Source organism: Cricetulus griseus, chromosome 6 (genome assembly GCF_003668045.3).
Source record: "Cricetulus griseus strain 17A/GY chromosome 6, alternate assembly CriGri-PICRH-1.0, whole genome shotgun sequence".
Taxonomy (NCBI): domain Eukaryota; kingdom Metazoa; phylum Chordata; class Mammalia; order Rodentia; family Cricetidae; genus Cricetulus; species Cricetulus griseus.
The window spans coordinates 16,271,512-16,291,321 of record NC_048599.1 but is presented as its reverse complement, the minus strand read 5'-3'; the positions used below and the strand labels follow the sequence as shown (position 1 = coordinate 16,291,321).

At 48.0% G+C, this 19,810-nt stretch overlaps 1 protein-coding gene across 5 annotated transcripts in view; it reads left to right on the top strand.

Annotated features, from left to right (window-relative positions):
* The window catches only part of Tox2 (TOX high mobility group box family member 2), a 124,672-nt gene that overhangs the window by 32,906 nt on the left and 71,956 nt on the right, over positions 1–19,810 (top strand). For all 5 annotated transcript variants that reach the window (XM_027423503.2, XM_027423505.2, XM_027423504.2 and 2 more), the window contains exon 2: positions 15,104–15,169. In XM_027423503.2, the coding sequence (XP_027279304.1) occupies positions 15,104–15,169 (66 nt within the window). The remainder of the gene's footprint in view (positions 1–15,103; positions 15,170–19,810) is intronic.

Below are 19,810 nucleotides of genomic sequence, written 5' to 3'. Positions count from 1 at the left end.
GTTTCCAAAAGGAAAGACTAAATAAAGGAGTTGTTATGAGTGTGACTTTTGGCAGAGCTACTAATTGGCTTTGCCACAGTCCAGTTGTGTGACCCCCACCCCCAGCCTGTAGATGACATTACACTTGTTTTCTCCTCTCTAGAATGTGATGTTGCCATCTCCCTCCTATGGCTGTAGCAAAGGTCAAATGAGATTGTTGTGCAAAGGCTGTCCCGTGGATCCCGGCACAGAGGGTCTGCCATTTTCTCACCTTATTGGAACTAATTTTCCAAATTTGCTCCTCTGTTTTATTGTTTCAAAGTCCTTATTTTGGGGCTAGGAAAGGGTTCAATTGACAAGGCGCTTAAGTCCTTGCCCTGTAATCGTGAGGACCTGAGTTCAGATCCCTAGCACCCTTGTTAAAAAAAAAAAAAAAAAAAAAAAAAAAAAAAAAAGGTCAGATGTGTTTGTACACACCTGTAACAGCAGCACTAAGGAGACTGAGACATGGGTCCCTGGGGCTTGCTGGCTACCGAGCTGAGCCGTGACTTCAGTGAGAGTCCTTGTCTCAAAGTTACAGTAGAAAGCAATTAAGGAGGGTACCCACCATTAACACCCACCCCCAACATTGAATGCCTGCATAAGCACATGTGCGTGCGCGCACGCGCGCACACACACACACACACACACACACACACACACACACACACACAAACACACACACACATTAAAAAGTTCTTTTTAATCTTTTAAGATTTATTTATTTTATTTTATGTGTATAAGTGTTTTGCCTATATGAACGTACGTGTATCACACGTCTGCTGGTGCCTGCAGAGGTCCAAAAATGGCATTGGATCCACACATGTTCTCAGTTTGTGTCACTGCCATGCTGCTCTGCAGAATGTCTCACCCTCTCACCAAAGCCAGCTCCCTGTCACTGCTCTGTGAATACTGTTGTAAGCTTTCCTCAAGCTTGTTGATTCCATCCCTCCCATTCTGCACTGGAAACAACCTCAGTGGCTTGGAGACAGCCATCACCCCCTAACACACACACACACACACACACACACACACACACCTCACCCCATCCCCAAGTGGTCTGTCTTTGACCTACTCTGTCTCTCTATGTGACAAGTGTACATCACTTGCATTTGTGTGGCCAGTCCCCTTCATAGTGCCTCCTTGTTTTTAAGGTCCTGATGTCCTGTGAGCCCTGAGCTTCCCTGGAGATCTGTTCTGTATTTCAGGTGCTCCCCAACTTACAATGTCACAAGTGCTCAAGTCCAGCCTTGGAGCTCCGATACTAACTGGGCCATATCTAGAATGTTCTGGAGGCACACACAGCCTCAGGGCCTCCAACAGTGTGATGGTGGTAACTCCTGATATGATGTTGCCAGGAGTTGAGGGACCATCTACCACCTTGTCCTTGGTTTCCCTAATGAAATGCAGGGAAGTTTGAAGTAAGACTAGCTTTGACACCTTGCAAAGATTTCTCCTAAGTTGGGTAGCAGAGTTAAGAAGAGGGATTGGCATAACTCCTAGGTATAGGCTGTGCTATAGAGGGCAGTTTACATCTCTGTTTTTAGAGGCAGAAAAATCCAGTTCAGACAGTCCCCACCCCCACTGCTTCCTTGGGCTCCAGGAGAGGGATCTGAGATCTGGGGCATAAGGGCTCAGTGGTCAAGAACACAGGGGTGGCCCTCAGCCTGGAAAGTTGCCTGCATGAAAGGAGGAAGCCAGCCTCTCTAGGGCATCGTGTTATGCTGCTCACTGCCAGGTACATTTCCCCCGTTTTGTTCCCATGGGTTTGTTTGTACCTGGGTCTCACTGCATAGCTCTGGATTCCAATGCTTTCCAATGCTAGGACTGCAGGATGCCATCATACCCACTTCCTCCCTTCCTTTACAGAGGTTGAGAAAGCTGAGATCCTCGCTCATAGCTATGCAGCAGTCAAATGCAGAGCCTGGACTTGAACCCAGGTCTGCAGGCTTTTAGAGATGCAGCCTCTCCACCCGCCAGCAGTCCAAAGACAGATTGTAACACAGCACTGAAATATCAGCAGTGTTTACAAACATGCTCTCCTCTATGGATGCTGCATAGAGGGAAGTGAGCCTGGCATTTTGTCTTTGTTGGCTTTGGGGTTAGATGCACAAGTGGCAGGTTCAGGTGACCTAGAAAAACCTTTCTAGGTCAAATTACAATTTCAAAGGACTTTTCTCTTTTTAAAACCACCCGCGATCCAACACTGAGCACTGTCATTGACATATTTCCCATCCAACAATGCCAGCCCTTTGTGGCATGATTGAAGGGCTTGTTTTGCAGCACTGGGCAGAAAATATCTTCCAGATCATCTGCTGCTCATTGTCTCAGCCCCCCTTTTCCCTGTCCGCCGTCCCCACAGCGTCCCACCCTACATAGGGCTCTTGTGGCTTTTAGTTAATTGTCTCTGGCAAGAATCTCTTCTGGGACTTGTTCCCAACCACACAGAAGATAGATCATTGTCAGGCACAAATATTGGCAGTTCTTGGCAGCTCAGGGCTCTAGGCTGCTAACCACAGCCAGTCTCCAGAGAAGGACAGTCAAGAGCATGGAAGGGGTTTAGCCTGGTCATTGGAGCTCCAAGTTCAAACAATGTATCTCCTATTTCTTAGCTGTGTGGTCTTGGACAAGCTGCTTCGCCTCATTGGAACTTCATTCCTCCCCTGTACAGTGGCAGCCTGGCTCATGGTAACTTACCTTATGGGTTTCAGAGGATCCAGTGGGTTAATGTGGTCACACCAGTGCTGCAAGCTCTATGTCGTTGTTGTGTAAGTGACCGAATGACAAGAGTATGATCCATCCAGTTCTCCTACAGGACTGGACACTTACCCTACCTGCTTCTGGTGCCTCGCAGTCCAGCATGACCCTGGTGATGGCTTCAGGTGAAGGAGGAAGCCTAGATCTGATGGTTGGCCCATTTGTGAGCACAGCATTTGGCTCCCTGCTCTGGTTTGGGACAACTCCTCAGGGTCATCTTGGCTCCAGAGTCCTCTTGGGACAGGCTGCCCACAGCCCACTGTGACTCCTCCCTCTGGCTTCCCTGAAGCACTTCCCCAGTGAGCTCCCACCTGTAGCTTTCACTCTCAGAGTCTGTTTTCAGGGAGCAGCCGGGATGCTGAGTGAACTCTGGCTTCTAGTTTAGAATCCATGCTTATTTCACCCACTTTTATGTGAAATAAAACATACTGGAGGAGCTTTGGGGTTCCTGTCACCCTGGCCTCCAGTGTCTGAGAAGTGCCACTTAGGGACCTCTGTCTGACTGGCACTCCCTGGCAACCCTGCAAGGATGGGTCTCCTCCATTCTTCAGTGCTCTTCAAGTGGGAAGGCAGACGCTTGGCTGTGGGGCAAGCAAAGGCCCACAGAGTTTGATTAGCCTTTCCAGACACAGATAAAGGCACTGACAGAGCAGGAAACTTGTCTGTAGCCACTCAGTGAGCTGGTGATTCCCTTTCTTCCTTGGGGGAAGTCACCCAATATCTTACCTTATAAATGTCCCCAGCATGTGGAGAGTTGGTGGGGGTTGGACAGCCAGTCTGGCCTAGGTGTGGCTTCTGGAGGGGACAGCTTAGAAGTTGCCTAGGCACCAGCTGTGTGGAGAGGAGTGAGAAGGGAGTTGCTGTGGAGATACAGTCCCAGTATGCAGAGAGCTGGGTGCATTCAGGAGCCTGAGCCAGAAGAGAGCTATGGATGTGTTTGTTTGTAGTGTGAGCTCAGGCTGATGGTTGGGCTGACAGGGAAGATGGTCAAGCGGTTTGAGTGCTACTTCCAGGATGTTGTCTCTTAGCGGACATGGTGGTGGGCGGTGAGAATGCCTATAATCCTAGCACCTGAAATGTTGAGATAGAAGGATTGCTGTGAGTTCAAGGCCAGCATGGGCTACATCACAAGACCCTGTCTAGAAACCAAGAAACAACAAAAATTTGGAGTCTTCCTTGGTGGAAGGTAGGGTTTGGCTGAAAGTGGTTTGCACAGAGTCATTGGGGGTCTGGAGTGAAGGGGCAGGGACGGTGCTGAAGAACAAGGGTACCAGCTGCGCTGTCGGGATTGGGGGTCCCTAGCTTCCCTTCTCCCCATCCTCAGAGAGGCTCACTGGCATTGCTTAGGCTGGACCAGGAGGATGATAGGGATACAGCTGGGAGTAGCTGAGCACACATATGTTAAGATTCCCATGGAGGAGCCAGGTGGAAGGCCACCAAGTCATGAGCCCAATCTGATGGGTTCCCAGCCCTGCCCCTTGGGCAAGCTCATCTGGCCACACCCTGACCTGCTTCCCAACCCTGGCCCCCTGCAGCCACAGCCAGGCCTGCAGCCCCCTTGGCACCATTCCCCCTCACAGCGGCCAAATGAAAATGTTTGTTGAAAACATCATGTGCATAATTAAAGCTTAATGAGCGCTTGTCTGTTCGGAATGTGCAATTAGATTTATAATCGGGGGTGGGAGCGAGCTCCAAATGGCTTTAAATGGAGCTGAGAGAGAGGATAATTTTTGCCATAAATCTGCGGTAATGTACTCGATATGCAAGTTACCAGAGGCAGCACCAGGCCACCATGCTATACCAGTTGGGCAGCTGCATCGGGATAAGGTGCCTTTGAAGGAGGGGTCTTCTCTGGGTTATATCCGGAGCACCCACCTGCAGGCCGAAAGATCTGTAGCTGAGGCAACTGTGGGAGGTGGGAGCCTTTGCTGAGTCTACTGCTCTGGCCCAAGGATGACCTGGCCAGGAAAGACCCCGCAAGCAAACTCACCCCTTCCAGTAAAATGGCAGCAAGGCAGAGCCCCAGATTGCATCATGGCCCTGGACTTTGTTTCCTGCTGTAGCCTAGAACTTAGAGCACATGGAAAGACTTCAGTTAATGTTTGTGGAATGAATGAGTGACTCTGTCAGCCTCTTGCCTTCTACAAGTCTCTGTCTGTGAGGCTCAGTTTCCCTGTATTGACAGAGAATTGGATTCAGTTACTGCTGATGCTGAATCTCCTCCGTACAGACTCTGGGTCTGAGGCAGATGGTGGATGGGCATGGTCAGGTAGAAAATGAAAGCAAATAGGGCTGGCCTATAACTTAGTGGCAAAGCGTCTGGGCAATATGTGGGAGGCCCTGGATTCCAACCCCAATGCTAGGAAAGCAGAAACAAATCAGTGTAAGACAAACCACATAATATGATTCTGAATATCTTTTTAGCCACATACAAAGGAAGTAAAAAGAGACAGGCAAAATTAACTTTAATGGTATCTTCTGGTTGACCCAGGTCAGCTTAAGGATTGTTTCTATGTGCAATCAATATTGACAAAGTATTGGGCCTTCTTTCTCTCTTTATGTCTTTGAGATCCAGTGTACATTTAACACTCAAACACTTTGGTGTGGACAAACCACATTTCCTGGAGGCTGGTGAACAGTGCCAGGTAGGAGGGCTAGGTGTCCATATCTGTGAGGTGGAGATGGGGTCCACTTTCCAGAGGAGCCTGGCACCTGGCAGCATTCATCTGCAATTACCATAGTGACCGTAGCCATCACACTACCTCTTGGTGGATTTTATTGGCAAAGCAAATGATACCAACTTCTGTGGGCAGTGGGAAGAAGAGTCCTCCAGTGGCCCAGGGCTGCAGGCTTGCCCATGAGGCCATTCCCAGACTCTTGTTCACAGGCTATGGCCAAGACTTTGCCTCTCCTCATGAATCAAGAAACTCCAGGTGGAGGGTGATGACGTCACCTGCATTGGTCCACACAGCTTGCAGGAAGTTGAGGTGGGAAACCAGTGTGACTTTTTTTGGGGTTTTTAAAATTAGCATAGATTAATGATACATAATAATGAGCTATAATATGACATTTTCATAAATATGCATATGTATTTGGTCATGCTCTCTCCCCATTACTCTTTCCTAGTCTTCTTTCTCATTGCAAACCCCTTCCTCTTTCTTCTCTACTTCCATGCCTTTTTTTCCTTCTGGTAAACTGATTAGTTTAATTAGGATCACTTACACGAATGTGGGAACTTGCCAGTGCTACACCACTGAAGAAAGGGAGCTTTTCAGGGCCCTGCACAGCCTAGACTTCAGACTCAGCTTGGGTATCATGGCTGTGTGATTTTAAACAAAACCCCTAACCTCTCTGGGGCCACACCCAGAGTGTTAGATTTCCAAGGTGGATACCATAAGAATGAAGACCCAGCACTGTGCACAGATGATCAGGAAGACCAGTTAGGAGGCAGACATCATCAGAGGGAAATCGGTGATTGTATTTAAGAAGCAAAACACAACAAGTATCTTAGGGGGAAAATATCACCTCATAGCCAGACTTTCTTGCAGGTTTTATGCCAGGCTGTATGTTGTAGGCACATGCTTAAGACCTCAGAACTTGGTGGGAGGCCCCTCTACAGAATTAGGCCATGCTGTTTAGCTAGAGGTGGCCAATAGCTTTCTCTGGACCACAAGACAAGGTTCCAAGCACTTTTCATCATTTTACTTATTTCATCCCAGAGGTAGCCATATCCATTTTTCAGATAAGGCACAAGAGACACAGTCCTCAGTTAGAAGAAAACATCATATAGGTGGAGAAGGCAGCCTGCCCAGTGTCTGCACCCTGACAGCCTGGCAGCTGTGTCTGGAGGAAATGTAATTGCACTTCTCCGTGTGGTGATGGGCCTGGATTTGCTCAAGCCTGAGGGCTCCCTCCGTTAGGCCAGTTCTGGTCCTCCTCCATTTGCAAAGGTCTTTCTTCCCATGTGTGTCTCCTGAGACTGCCATGTGAAACCACACTCTCGGCAGAGCCCAGATCACAGCTGCCCCACTCCTGTCACTGTCTACTGAGCTCAACTTCGTCTGTGCAGACTAAACGTTGTCACAGGCTGCTGCATCAGACCTGGCAGGAGCACCGAGCTGCTTTGATCATTTCTCTTCAGATCGCCACAGGCACATCACCCAGTGTCTTGCAGCTGGTTGGTCAGAGGGCTGTGCATCCTTCATCTTTGACCCGTGTCTCTGTGCAGAATAGAGGATCAGCAGTTTCTTCACAGTTGCTACTTTGGTACCCGGGGTCAAGGCCTGGTTTAAATGCACTGGCTGGCTCTGGGCAAGCTCCCAACTACCCTGAATCTCACCTTGTTGTTCATCTCTACAGTAGAGCTGGTTATGGCAGCCTTGTGATTTCCCGGGGGTTCTAATGAGATACCCAGGCATAGCTCTGGGTCTGGAAACATGGGTCACTGGCACACATTCACAACAACCTGGATGTCGTCATGTTCCCTGTCAGTTCCTATGCATGACCCCTGCTTCAGCATCTCTATGGAAAAGCTGTCCTGCTTGCTTCTCTTTCTCTGCTAACCCAGTCCCGGTCCCCGTCACAGGTGTCAAAGAATATACCATGTGTAAGTGTGCAATGAGAAGTTATATTCCATGCCTGGCTTTCAGAGCCACAAGTCAAGCTGAGGCTGGTATTTGCATGACTTGGGGAAGCATGGAGGCCTAAACTAAGTCAGGAAGAGGACATGTTTGGACTGGCAACATGACCCAATTTTGTCCATGAGGCTGTTGAAGCAGGACTGGTATTGGCCTTTTGGCTTTCAGAGGCTAGCCAATGCAAAGCTGTCCCTGGTGGGTCAGGATAGACTGTCAACTAGTCTGTGGTCATCCTTTATGGCTTAGAGCTGGAGCTAGAAAACAGCTGGTCTGTCATCTGCAAAGCTGGGGAAAAGCAGGAGGTGGAGAGTCATCACTTAGCCACTGGACTGGGGGCTCAAGTCAGGGCCATGCCCGATCACCACGACTCCTGATATCTAGAGCACTGTTTGCACATGGCAGGCAAACAGTCACCCCTCTGCACCCTTGGAACCCCTGTGTTTTCCAGTTTCTTGTGCCCAGGAGGATTGTCAGCTCCTAGCATTTGGGGGGCTGTCCTGAAGCACACAGTAGGGGTCTGGGGTCTCATTGTTGGTTTCTGATACAACAGTGGCCTGGCTGGGCTCACTTGGCTTCAGCCACTTAAATCAGATCTTAGACCAGGACCAAGACCAAAGGGCAGTTGTAGGAGCATGGTGTTAAGGAGAAGGGCTGACCGTGAATGGGAGGGAAGTGCCGAGCTTCCCAGATTGAAGGGAAGGAAATGAGATGGAAGGCAAGGAAACCAGAATGGGTGAGATGTTTATAAGCCGGGAAGGTTGGGAGAGTCAGGGACATTCCTGATGGCCTCAGTTTTTCAGTGACATAGGAAACAAGGTCATCAGTGAGAAAAGAGGATTGGGACTGATGAAGGGATATGAGTGAGCATATAATTACAAAGTAAGATAAGTTATTAAGCAACTGCCAGAAATAATTAACATTTTGAAACACTGTATTAATGTATTACGGATATCAACTGCTATTGGAGATATGATTGCTATTGGACGTCTGATAACAGATATCATAATTGTCATGAGGTAGGAATAATAGCTGTTTTTTTAAAGTGTGTGCATGCATGTTCAAATATATGTGGACACATATGTTTGTATAGGTGCACAGGCAAATACATGTGTGTGCCTATGGAGTCTTCCTCCATGGTGCTCCATCTTATTATTGAGGCAGGATCTTTAGAACCCAGAGCTCACTGACTTGGCCAGTCTCACTAGCCAGCTTTCTCTGGAGATCCCTGGCGTCCTCCTTCCAAACATTGGAGTTGCAGGTAGGCCTCCTCACCAGCTCAGCATTTATGGCATTTAAGTTGGTTTTGTGGACCTGACCTCTGGTCCCTACACTCCCACAACAAGTTCTTCATCCAGAGAGATCTCCCCAGCCCCTCACTGCTGTTTTATAGGTAAGGGAAGTGAAGTCCCAAGTCACCCAGTTGGTATACAGAGGGAGCGTCACTTGGATTCCAACATCCGTACTGTCACCAAAGCTTTCACAGTTCAAAGCTGGTCTTCCTGGGGTGGAGGCTTCGGGTTGGACTCAGAAGTGTGAATTCTTAATGCAAGTCCATAGGGTGGAGTGTGTAGACACATCCCTTCTAAGAGACCGAACTCAAAAAGAGTTGGGATTCGGGGAGCAGAGAAATGGAGAAGAGAGTGTTCTGGGCTTGCGATGAGTTAAGAGCAAGGAGACAGAGAGGCCCTCACAGAATCCAGAACAGTGTGCTACAAGGCTCAGGGCTGGTATAGAGATTGGTCTGAGGAACAAAGGGGCTGCCCAATGATGCCAGGTCAGTGGAGGAGCTGAGCAGAAAGCTTTTGTGGGCGCTCAGACTGGGGAAAAGTGTATGGGTAGAAGCTCAGAGCTACCCAGGGATATTGGGCTAAGCCTGTGTGGTGCTGATGCCTGTATGATTAGAGAGTGCTGGAGGAAGAGTCAGTCCATGCCCGTGACGTCAGTGATGGAAGTGACCGTGGGACAAATGGGAAAATGGCCAGGGAGAAACTGTCAATTGGAATTTGGGGTGACTTGACTAGAGATGAGTACCTGAGAGGTGGTGACATACTTCAGCCCTGAGTGCATAGTCTGTGCAGGGAAAGTACGGAGCGGGGGGTGGGCGGGGGGGGTTGGATACCAACCCTCTGCTAATTCACTCATGCACTTAGCCTGTTTCCTTGCAGGCACCCACCCACCTATCCAGGCATCCGGGGCTCCTGCCCCACCGCCCGTTTGTCTATCTTACCTGCTGTTCCAATCATTTTCTCATTTGCTTCTTTTCACGCCCCATCGTTTTATCTCACCCAGGGTTCATCCACGCCTCCCTCTCTTTTCTTTTAGTACATAATTTTTTACTGATTCTTTGGGAATTTCACATCATGCACCCCATTCAACCTTCATTTCCCAGTCCCTCTGTAGCTGCCCTCAACCTTTATAACCAACCCCCCAAAAGAAAATTTAAATTTAAAAAGAAAGAAAGAAATCTTGCCAGCCCCTCTGGGCAGTGGCCTGCTCCTCCATCAGTCATAGCCATTTCTCTCAGGAGTCACAGCTGTCGCATCTCCAGTTCTGTCTGGCATGTACCACTCTGCTCCTCTGTCCTGGTTTCCGTCGTATATTTGTTCGTCATAGTGGCATCCAAAACTGTGGTGTGTTACGCAGCACAACATTTTGTCTCTGGCTTCTGCTACACCATTAATACTAGATCTTCACCGAAAGTCCTCTTGGATATCCTGCTGTTGCCCAGAGCCATGAGACCCAGAGGCTGCAGTTCCTCAGGACCAGCCCCTTCACCCACTTCAGCAGCTCATAGATGGAGTAGACGTTGGGGTAGGCCAACTCAAGACCCTGGATTTGTGTCTCTGCTGGGCCTTCCCACCCCAGAGGAACGAGGGCTTCTCTCCCACACCCACTCCATGGGAACTGGCCAACTCTCCCATGCCCAGAGCTGCAGGTCAGAGAGGGGGTGGGGCCAGCTCTCCTGCAGCCAGTGAGGGGGGCGGGACCAGCTCATCATGGGGATAGGGCATCAACATAGCCTCAGATGATAGCCTGGACCACAGACATCAGCATGGCCTTTGATGGTAACGTGGGCCACAGACATCAACACAGACCCTGGCTGCAGTAGGACCACAGACGGCCTCTGGGGGTTCCATGCCTCCCTTTCGACTTGGCCATCCATCCATAAATCCCAATCCTATCTATATCTCCATTCATCACACAAGGATCAATGGATTAACAGGCATCCTTTCATTCCTTCATGTCATTAATGAACCACCTAATCAACAATGACTAGGTTAATAGTAGCTGTGCATTAAAATCATATTATAAATACACTAGGCTAAATAGAACACATATTAAAATGAGTTTCCCCTATTCTTAAATTACAACTACTAGAAAATGTAAATTACACATGTGACTCACATTTATGACCAAATTGTATTTCCATTGGACAGTGAGAATTTATACTATCTGTCATCCATCTATGTATCCTCCATCTAACCACTTACCTACCCATAATTCATCTCTCTACCTATCCATCCTCAACCCATCATTCACCTATCTATCCTCTCCATCATTCATTCATTGGTCCTTGTATTAATTGATAGTCCATGCATCTATTATCCATCTACCCATTCATCTATGTATTAATCCATCCATCTGCCCACCATTCTTTGGCTTCTATTTCTATCTATGCATTCACAATCCATCCATCCGTCCATCCATCCATCCATCCTCTACTACATCAGTTCTTGCCTTGATCCATCATTTATCAGCCCTGCACCCACTGATCCAGCCACTTATCCCTCATCCATTAGTATCTGCATCAATCTGTCCATTATTTTCTTCCTTCTTTCATCTAGATGCCTACTGACCATGTGTATCCATCTCATAACATGTGTCTGTGGGAGAGAGATATTTCTGTATATCATGAATCAGAGACTGTGGGTCAGAAGAATGGGGAAACCAAGCCCATTGCCTAAGGTGGGACAGATGGAGCTAGGCTCTGTCTATCAGACCAGAGCTCCTCGTTTTTCACTTTGGCTGCTTATTTGTTAGGTATCTTTTAAGATAAAAACAATCCTTTGGGCGAACATGACAAGCTTAGGTTGGGGGTGGCTATTGGAATAGAGACCTAAGAGTTCCTATCTGGTGACCACACAGTGTGGAGAAAGACAAGTCCTTTAGAAGCCTCTGTGAGTCTATCCCTGGTGGCTGACATGAAAGGGTTATCCCCACACATTCGATATTTGCAAAAAAATGTGGATTCTTTCAGATTCCAAAACTCATTTCCATGACAAAACTCTTGGGGAGAGAAGATGAAGGCCTGGCTTTTGCAGAACAATCTTCCAGCTGTAATGAGGACTGAAGATGGCAGTGAGGAAAGGAATTATAATTAGAATATGAAATGGGGAAAATTAATCTATTCCAGGCAATGGTAAGAGGATGTCCTGACGTTTCATAGCAATTCTTAGGCTGTTGTCCCCCTGTGTTTCTTCTGCACATTTTAAAGCACACAGAAGGTTGTGTAGTGTGAAAAATGACTTTTGGCAGAGGGACCAATAAACTGTGAGATGTTCACAGGATCTCTGCCCATGCGCCATTGCTTAATGTGTTTCTCTGGGAACACAAAATGCATGTTTACATTCACACTTATGTGAGTTCTAGCAAACATTTGCAGGTGTATGGTGTGTTTCTACATCTGCCTCCTCCTTTCCTGTGTGTTCTAGGATTGTGTGCCAGTTTTCTAGTCTGATAATGTACCCTGTACTTGTGCTCTGTGCACATCGGTTGTGTCCTGTATGGAAATGAGACTGGTAGGACCGAGCTGTGCATGACATGGGTCCACACAAATCAGGGTTTGAGGCATGTGGGTGTCCACTCTCTCTGTCCACCTCAGCATGTCCTGGATAGTGGTGGAGATGTGAGTGTTTTCCATTGGGTCTGAGGACCCAATGGGTGGAGGGTCCTCAGTTTCCATTGGGTGGAGGAAGGTGGCCCTGCTCTGTCTGAGGGAAGGGGTAGCTCTGTGACCCTTTCCTTAGCTTACTTGTCCTTTTACCAGAAAGAGTCCTCCATGAGGAGGGGAACAAGGGAGAAACCTTGGGTCTTTGTTCCTGGAGGCCAGGGAAGTGGGAGCCCCTGAGCCCTCAGGGACCACCCTATCTTCCTGAATCCAAGTTCTTTGCCCAGTATGGCTTTGACAGAGGTGGGTAGACAGCCAGTCTCCTTCTGCCTTAGTCCCTGTTCACAACTGTTCAGCCCAGCATATTTCAGGACACTGTGCAAAGTGCCCAAGACTCCCCAAATTGAGGCAGACCGAGGCTCTACAGGAACAGTCCACCAACAAAGCAAGCTTCACTCTAGCATATGACAGTACTTTCCTCGACATTGCTTGAACTGACAGATGCATGAATGAATACGTGAGCCTATTTGTGAGACTCTGGTGACCTCACAGGAGTCCACTGCCCCACCCCCTTATCTGACCCAAAACCTCTCGCCAAACTCCAGGAGGGCTTCCTGTCCAGGGGCATAGTCCACTGCTCACTCTGGGTGACTCTTCCCTCTCCTGAATTTCCAACATGCTTGCTAAGTGTCTCCCATGTCTATGGCTCTGGGCTTAATGTTGGTCACATGGGGAGGATCTAGAAAAGCCTTGGTCTCTGCATACAGGGAGCTTGCAGCATAATTGGGAAGAAACCTGGCAAAGCAAACAAATGGCACTTGTGTGGTCTCTTCCCCATAGAGCAGCTAGCCTTCTCTTTGTGTTTTGTTGGTTTTCAATGGGAGAAAGAATGTTGTCTCCATTGGGCCATTGAGATTCTCCATAGAGAGCATGCCACTCAGAGCCAGGGGAGTCATTCATTCACCACGTTTGTTTTGTCACTTGCCCATTGTATATGAAGAAGATGGGCTTTTTTCTTCCTGCTAGCTGTATTCTATCCAGAGTTTAGTGATTGATGGCTATCACAGGGGGGAAAGGGGAACACCTTCCAGTCTGTTCTCTCGTTGTATATTGTTATGTATTACTAACTCACACCATCCTGTTTAGCTGCTGTTGTTTTAGAAAATGTCTCAGCTCCCTGGTTACGCTTCTTCTCCATGCACAGCACAAAGTTCTGGATCCCTGGGAACATCGTTTGTGGCAGGGGAATCCAACTTGAGAATCAAAGACAGTAAATATTAGAGAGTGCTGGACAGTTACAGGAGGTGTCACAGAGAGGAGGTGGTAGCAGGGAAGACTGGCTCGCTGGGCCCACAGGGGTGGGGCTGGCCTCATGGCAGGTTGATACACACAGTTCTAAGGGAAGGGCTTGGACAGACATCTACGTGGCTGGGGGAGTGTAGAGTTCTACATCATGAGTCTGCACAACTGTACTCATGCAAATTAGTTCCATAGAGAAACTCACACCCTTGTGCGATGACTAATATAGCCACGTTGAAATGCAAAGGAGAGAAAGTTCATTGGGCCACAAGCTTAGCTAGTTGTCTCTGCTGCCTTCTTACTGTGGAATTCTGGGGACTGGCAAAAGCAATTATGTTGTGATTTGGATCACATTCCAAGACGTGTTTCCATCAGAAAAATGAGACACAAAGCAATATGTGAGTGTTATAATTTGGAGGACGAAGTAACTATAAACAGTAGCCTTTGGTGAATATAACCCTGCAGACTCTTGACTCTGGCCCAGTGGAGGCCATCTTGCTCAGAATGTTGTGCCTCCTTGTGTCCCCTAAGAGCAGCAATGACTGCTTATTGTAGACCGTGAAAGGCCAGCATCCCTTGCCTCATGCTGAGACTGACCCTGTGTGCATGCACACAGTTCATTCCTCGAGCCACCACGGGATGAAGCTCAAGTGAGTGTCCTCATTTAGCGCCGGCCAATGTCATACAGGTTAACCCCCACAAATCACTTGCTCAAAGTGTGTGCCTCTGCCCCTGGGGATCTCTATGAAGGTAGTGGCATGTGGCAAAGCTGCTCTAAACTGTCCTATGAAGAAGAGACCACCATCCTATCCCACCTGGCAGACGGGGAGCTTCAAATTTGGGGTACCAGCTGAAAATCGCGTATCAGTAGTTGCTGACAGGGCCCATGTTTCTTCCCCTGCACCTCTTCCGCATGGTGGGCAGTTCTTCCCAAATACAGAAGTGGTAGATTCTCCAACACATTGTGACCCCTCATCAGTTTCCACCACAGTTCTCATACCTGTGGCCATGAAGCTAAAAGGAGACAGAGGTGGGGACAAAGCCACTTAGGGTAGAAAGATGTAGTGGACGTCTCTGGGGCAGGCTGTCATTGACTCCAAGGCAATGAACTTCAAGGCCCTTCCCTGACACATGGGATTCCAGCTTTAGCTTATTGCCTCTGTCGTTTTGGCCAGAAGAGTCATTTGTATACTTGTAGGGGAGGGTAGCTCAGTGCCTGACAAGGCAGCTTGCTGTGTCAGTAGACAAAGTACCAACCATATAGGTATTGCTTGTCTTTGTCCTATGTGATTGATGGTCCTGGCCTGAATTTTCAAGAGCCATAGAACAGGACAGGGGCTGCTGGCCCTGCTGAGATGGGGCCTTAAGCATCCAGGGTTCCAATGCCTGGTCTGAAGCCCTTACAGCCCCTTTCTTTCAGCACAATCCCCCGACCTCCTTGGGACACAAGCCCTGTTTCCCTCCAGGAACATTTTAATGAGAACCACTTCTGTCTTTGTTCTAGTTTGATGGTGACAGTGCCTACGTGGGGATGAGTGACGGAAATCCAGAGCTCCTGCCAACCAGCCAGGTGAGTGCCCCTCCTCCCCGAGGGGGTCTGAGCCTTGGGCTGGTGGAGCCAAGATGCTGCTGGCATCGAGGTAGGAGGGCTGCAGTTGCCAGGGTTGTAGGACATGATCTAATGTTATTCTTTCAGTATTCAAATATCAGTTGAGTCCTTATGGGGGACAGTCAAAGCAGGACCACAGTGATGGCTGTAAATGAAGTCCCTGAATACTGTTGGCTTACAGTGGGCATCACTGAGACCTTAACACTCTGAGTGTTAAGTCCACATTTCCAGAGTGAGGGACAGATTTCACAACAGTGATTTGAAGTGTCCCATGCTCTCTGCCACTGCCTTCCCCCTACATAACATCTTTAGGGACATCTATAGTGTGTGTCTACACACCAGTGAACAGATTCTACCCATCAAACACAATCAGTTGTCTGAGGCCACTGAGGAAGCTTATGGACATGGCACAGAGGGCAGAGGGCAGAGGTTTCCTGGAAGGTCCTCTCTGGTTTATATTATATTTTCCACAGAGAATAAAAAGTTGACATTTCTCACCTGTGAGCATCCCCAGTACAGACTGTGACCAGGGAGGGGGGTCCTTGCTGCTGTCTGTGACAATATGGACAATGACACCCAAAGGTAGGAGAGCCTGCAGGATATGGCAGTGGCTAAAGATGCCAGATGGAGCCGAGGAGTTTCCCAGCTACTGGGAACCTCGGAGAGCTGGAGGACAAGCCTGGCCCTGCTCTTGGCTTCTACCTCTCTCTTGGCAACTGAAATTAGCTGGCCCCTCAGCCATCATGATTGGTTCACATTTTCTGTCTGGGGAAAACAAAAGCCTATTAATTCACAGGCATAATGTACCTTATTCTATGGCAAGTCCCATGGGGCCATAAATAAGATGTGAGCCTGTGACCCGTGGAAAGCTCTGCTAATGAGGAATACAATGCAGTCCAAGTTGCAGGGATGCTGATACTGGGGTACCACACTTTACCCCTTCTCAAGCCTTCCCGGTGTGAGCACTATGTCACCACTGCAAAGCTGCCTTCTGTTGCTATATGTGCCAGCCTGCAGGGAGGTGAGCAATAATTCCAAGTCCTGGGATGTCACACTGCAATGCCTGGTTGTCCAGAATAAGCTTGGAAATGTGGTCATCCCAGATGACCAGGGCTCTCTTGACCTCTGAGTCATTCCCAAATCCGCATAAAACTTTGTAGCATACTGTGTTCTGACTTCAAAACCTACCTATCACCTCCTCAGAGAGCTGTTTGTTGCCTCCAGGATTGTCTGTCACAATGCCAACTTGTTTTAATTTCTGCCTCTTCTTACATTCTGTGGTCATCCACCATATGCGTGTGATGACTTAGCTTTTATCTGTTTCCATTCAAGACTGTGGCCTCCATGGTAGAAGGATATAGTCCCTTATTCCATGTATTCCATGAGGCTGTGGCTGACACTCAGAAAGCACCCTGGGAATATTGATATAATGTGTGAAGATGACCCTTTTCCTTATCTTCTGAATCCCACCTTCCCTAACAGAACAGGATAGTTGGACTACTCAAGAATTCTTCTACATCTTTTTGCTGGCACCAGAGGGTCTGCCTAACTTAAAAGAAGACATTAGGGGCTGGTTAAAGCTGGGCACAGTGATGCAAACCTGGATTCCCAGCACTTGGGAAGCTGAGGTGGCAGATAGTGAGTTTGAGAACAGTCTTGGCCACCTAGTACATATACCTAGTATAGTGATACTCCGTCTAACAGTAGTAGTAGTCGTTAGAATTCTGTAAGATTAAGTCCAGCCTGTTGCACAAGCCAAATTTAATATCAGCAACTTTGCAAATGCAGCCTAGACTTCTCATCGTATACTATTTTTGTTGCAAAACAAATATTTCACAATATAGTGGCTAAAAACTACAGATGTGTAGGTAGTTTGTGGTTGTATTGGTTGGCAGTTTGGCTGGGTGGCCGCAGTAAGATCTGGAAAAAGCCCCTTTTTAGTTGATGGGAGGTTTGCTTCTCTGCTCCTCCAGAGCTCTCATCTGCCCCCCAGATGGTTAGCCTGAGGCTGTTCACAAGGTGGGGGGGGCAGGTTTCCCAAAGAGGCAAGTCCAGAAGCTACCAGACCTCTTGAGGCCTAGACATGGACCTGGTCTATTATTGCTTCCTGCTCCATCCACTGGTCAAAGCCAGGCACAGGGCAAGTGTAGATTCAAGCAGTGGGAAATAGATGCTAGCTCTTGAACAGAGGAACTGTAAAATAGTGTAGACTCTGAGAAACAGAGGATATGAGTTCATGCTGGTCTTGCTGATGAATGAACTCAGGCTCTTCTAGGACTCTGTGGCTCAGTGGGATTCTACTGGCCTCTGGTCTTTAATGTAAGAGATGGCCAGGTACTCTCTCTTTTCCCTAGAGTCTATATTTGAACACACACACACACACACACACACACACACACACACACACACACACACACACACCTCTTTCACGGGGTGTTGTCTTATCAACTGCAGGAATTGTACTGTCCCAGTTCCTGTAGGACCTATATGATCATGGAGAAAATGAAGGACTCAGAGGTCAAAAGACACTATATTTCTTCTAAATGTGTTTATATCCTAGGTTCATCCAAGCAGCAAAGTTCATTGGGTGCCTTACTATTCAAAGGCCCTGGATCTGAGCAGGAAGCATTTTCTAGCATACACCAGCTTCTAGGAAGTCCCAAGCAGTAGCCTTAGGAATCAACCCGATAGAGATCAGTTCTCTCCTGGCTTAGGGCAGACCCACAGCTGCCGGGATCTATTTGTCCAGGTTGCATGATCCATGAAGAATGGGGAATCTACCTGGGAAGGGCTTGAGCTCCCACAGACCTGGACTCAAATTCCTTGCTCTTCTGTGCCATGTATGGTTCACATGTCTTTATGCAACTGATGTCAGCTTCCTACTACCAGGAAGAGTGACACCCGCCTCCTGGGGTCCTGGGATAAGTAAATGAGGCAGGGCCATGGGTCTGTTAGCACTGTGTCAGTCTCTTTAACAGTCTAAGGTACTCAGGTCCAGCTGCTATGAGTTTTGACTGCTAACTTACCTAGAAAATTGACCTCTGACAAATGGGAACCAGGTCCTGGGAGGAAGTGGGATGGTCAGAAAGCCAGACTCATTTTTCCGAAGGATAACTTGCTCCAAAGGTCCCCCATGTAACCCCCATGGAGCCTGCATCCTGGGCCATGCTGCAACCTGCCCTCCTTTCTTGCTCTCTACAATCCCTGCTCCTTCCTACACCAAGTCTCCTCAGAGGAAGTCTCATCTCTCATCTCAGGCTTACTTTGGGCGAATCTAAACTAAGAGCCTGTGCAAAACACCAGTGTTCAGAGGAACCAGTGACGATTTAATTCTATTGTTTTATTCCCATAAATAATGCTCTGGTTACATGAGATGAACATCTGGTCACCTCCGTGTCAATACAAACACTGCTTCCTCTATGGGAAGCCCCTTCAGGTACCACAAATGTTAATGTCTCATGACGCCTTCCTGGCAGTGGGTAGTTTTCCAAAGTTATGGCTGTAAATAATATTTATATGAGAGTTCTCAAGGTTTTCCCTAAGAGTGTGAGTGTGTGTGTGTGTGTGTGTGTGTGTGTGGTGTGTGAGGGGGAGAAAGAGAAAGAGGGAGGGAGGGAGGAGAGAGAGAGAGAGAGAGAGAGAGAGAGAGAGAGAGAGAGAGAGAGAAGTGGGGAGGGAGAAAGGGGCAAATGGATTGATATGGATGACATGAGGTTTGCCAAATCTCCCAGTAGCATGAGCGGACACAGGAGACCTGAGGGAGGGTTTGGTTTAGCAAGTGAGGGATCCTAGACCGTAGCAGAGGCAGAGCAGATGGGGCCAAGTAGATGGTCTGAGATGTGATTTTGGAAATCAAGCTAGCAGATTGGAGGATGATAGATGTAGAGAAAGAAGGGAGACATGGAACCAGTCTGTTTTTGCTTCCAGCTCCACCCTCTGGTCAAAGACTCCAGCATGGCTGTGCCATCTTTTGCCTTAGGGGAGGTCAAAGGCTCCAGCATGGCTGTGATGTCTTCCACCTTGGGGAAGGGCAGGCTTGATGGGGTCAGACTTGACCATTTGACATTTGAAAGGCTCAGTATAAATGGAGGCATCCGTCTGAGTCTGGAGCCATCACATAAACTGTGAATTCTCAGCTCATGGACCAGAGGTAAATGAAACTTAAGAGAAGAGAGATGAATAGGAAGAGCAGATTACTGAATGATGACCCCCTCCTTTTAAAATGGAGTCTTTCTGTGTCTTTCATAGAGCCCTAAAAGCCACAGGCAGAGTGTTTCAAGGTGGAAGGGAGGGTTAGGGAAACATGGTCTTGGATCCACAGCCCCTTTCCAGTCCAGAATGATAACATTGAAGCCAGCAGCACAGAACTCTGGAGGTAGTGAGGCAAGAGGCTCACAAGTTTAAGGTCATCTTCAGTTACATACAAGTTCAAGGTCAGCCTGGGCTGCACAAAACTGTCTCAAGAACTTTAAAGGCAAACTTTCAATCAATTTAAGATTTAAATGGACTGAGAGAAACTGTAAGTAAACCAATAAGACCACCTCTAATGTGCTTGATGATTTGAAGCAGGGAGACACTTTAGATGAGAAAGATTTAAAAACT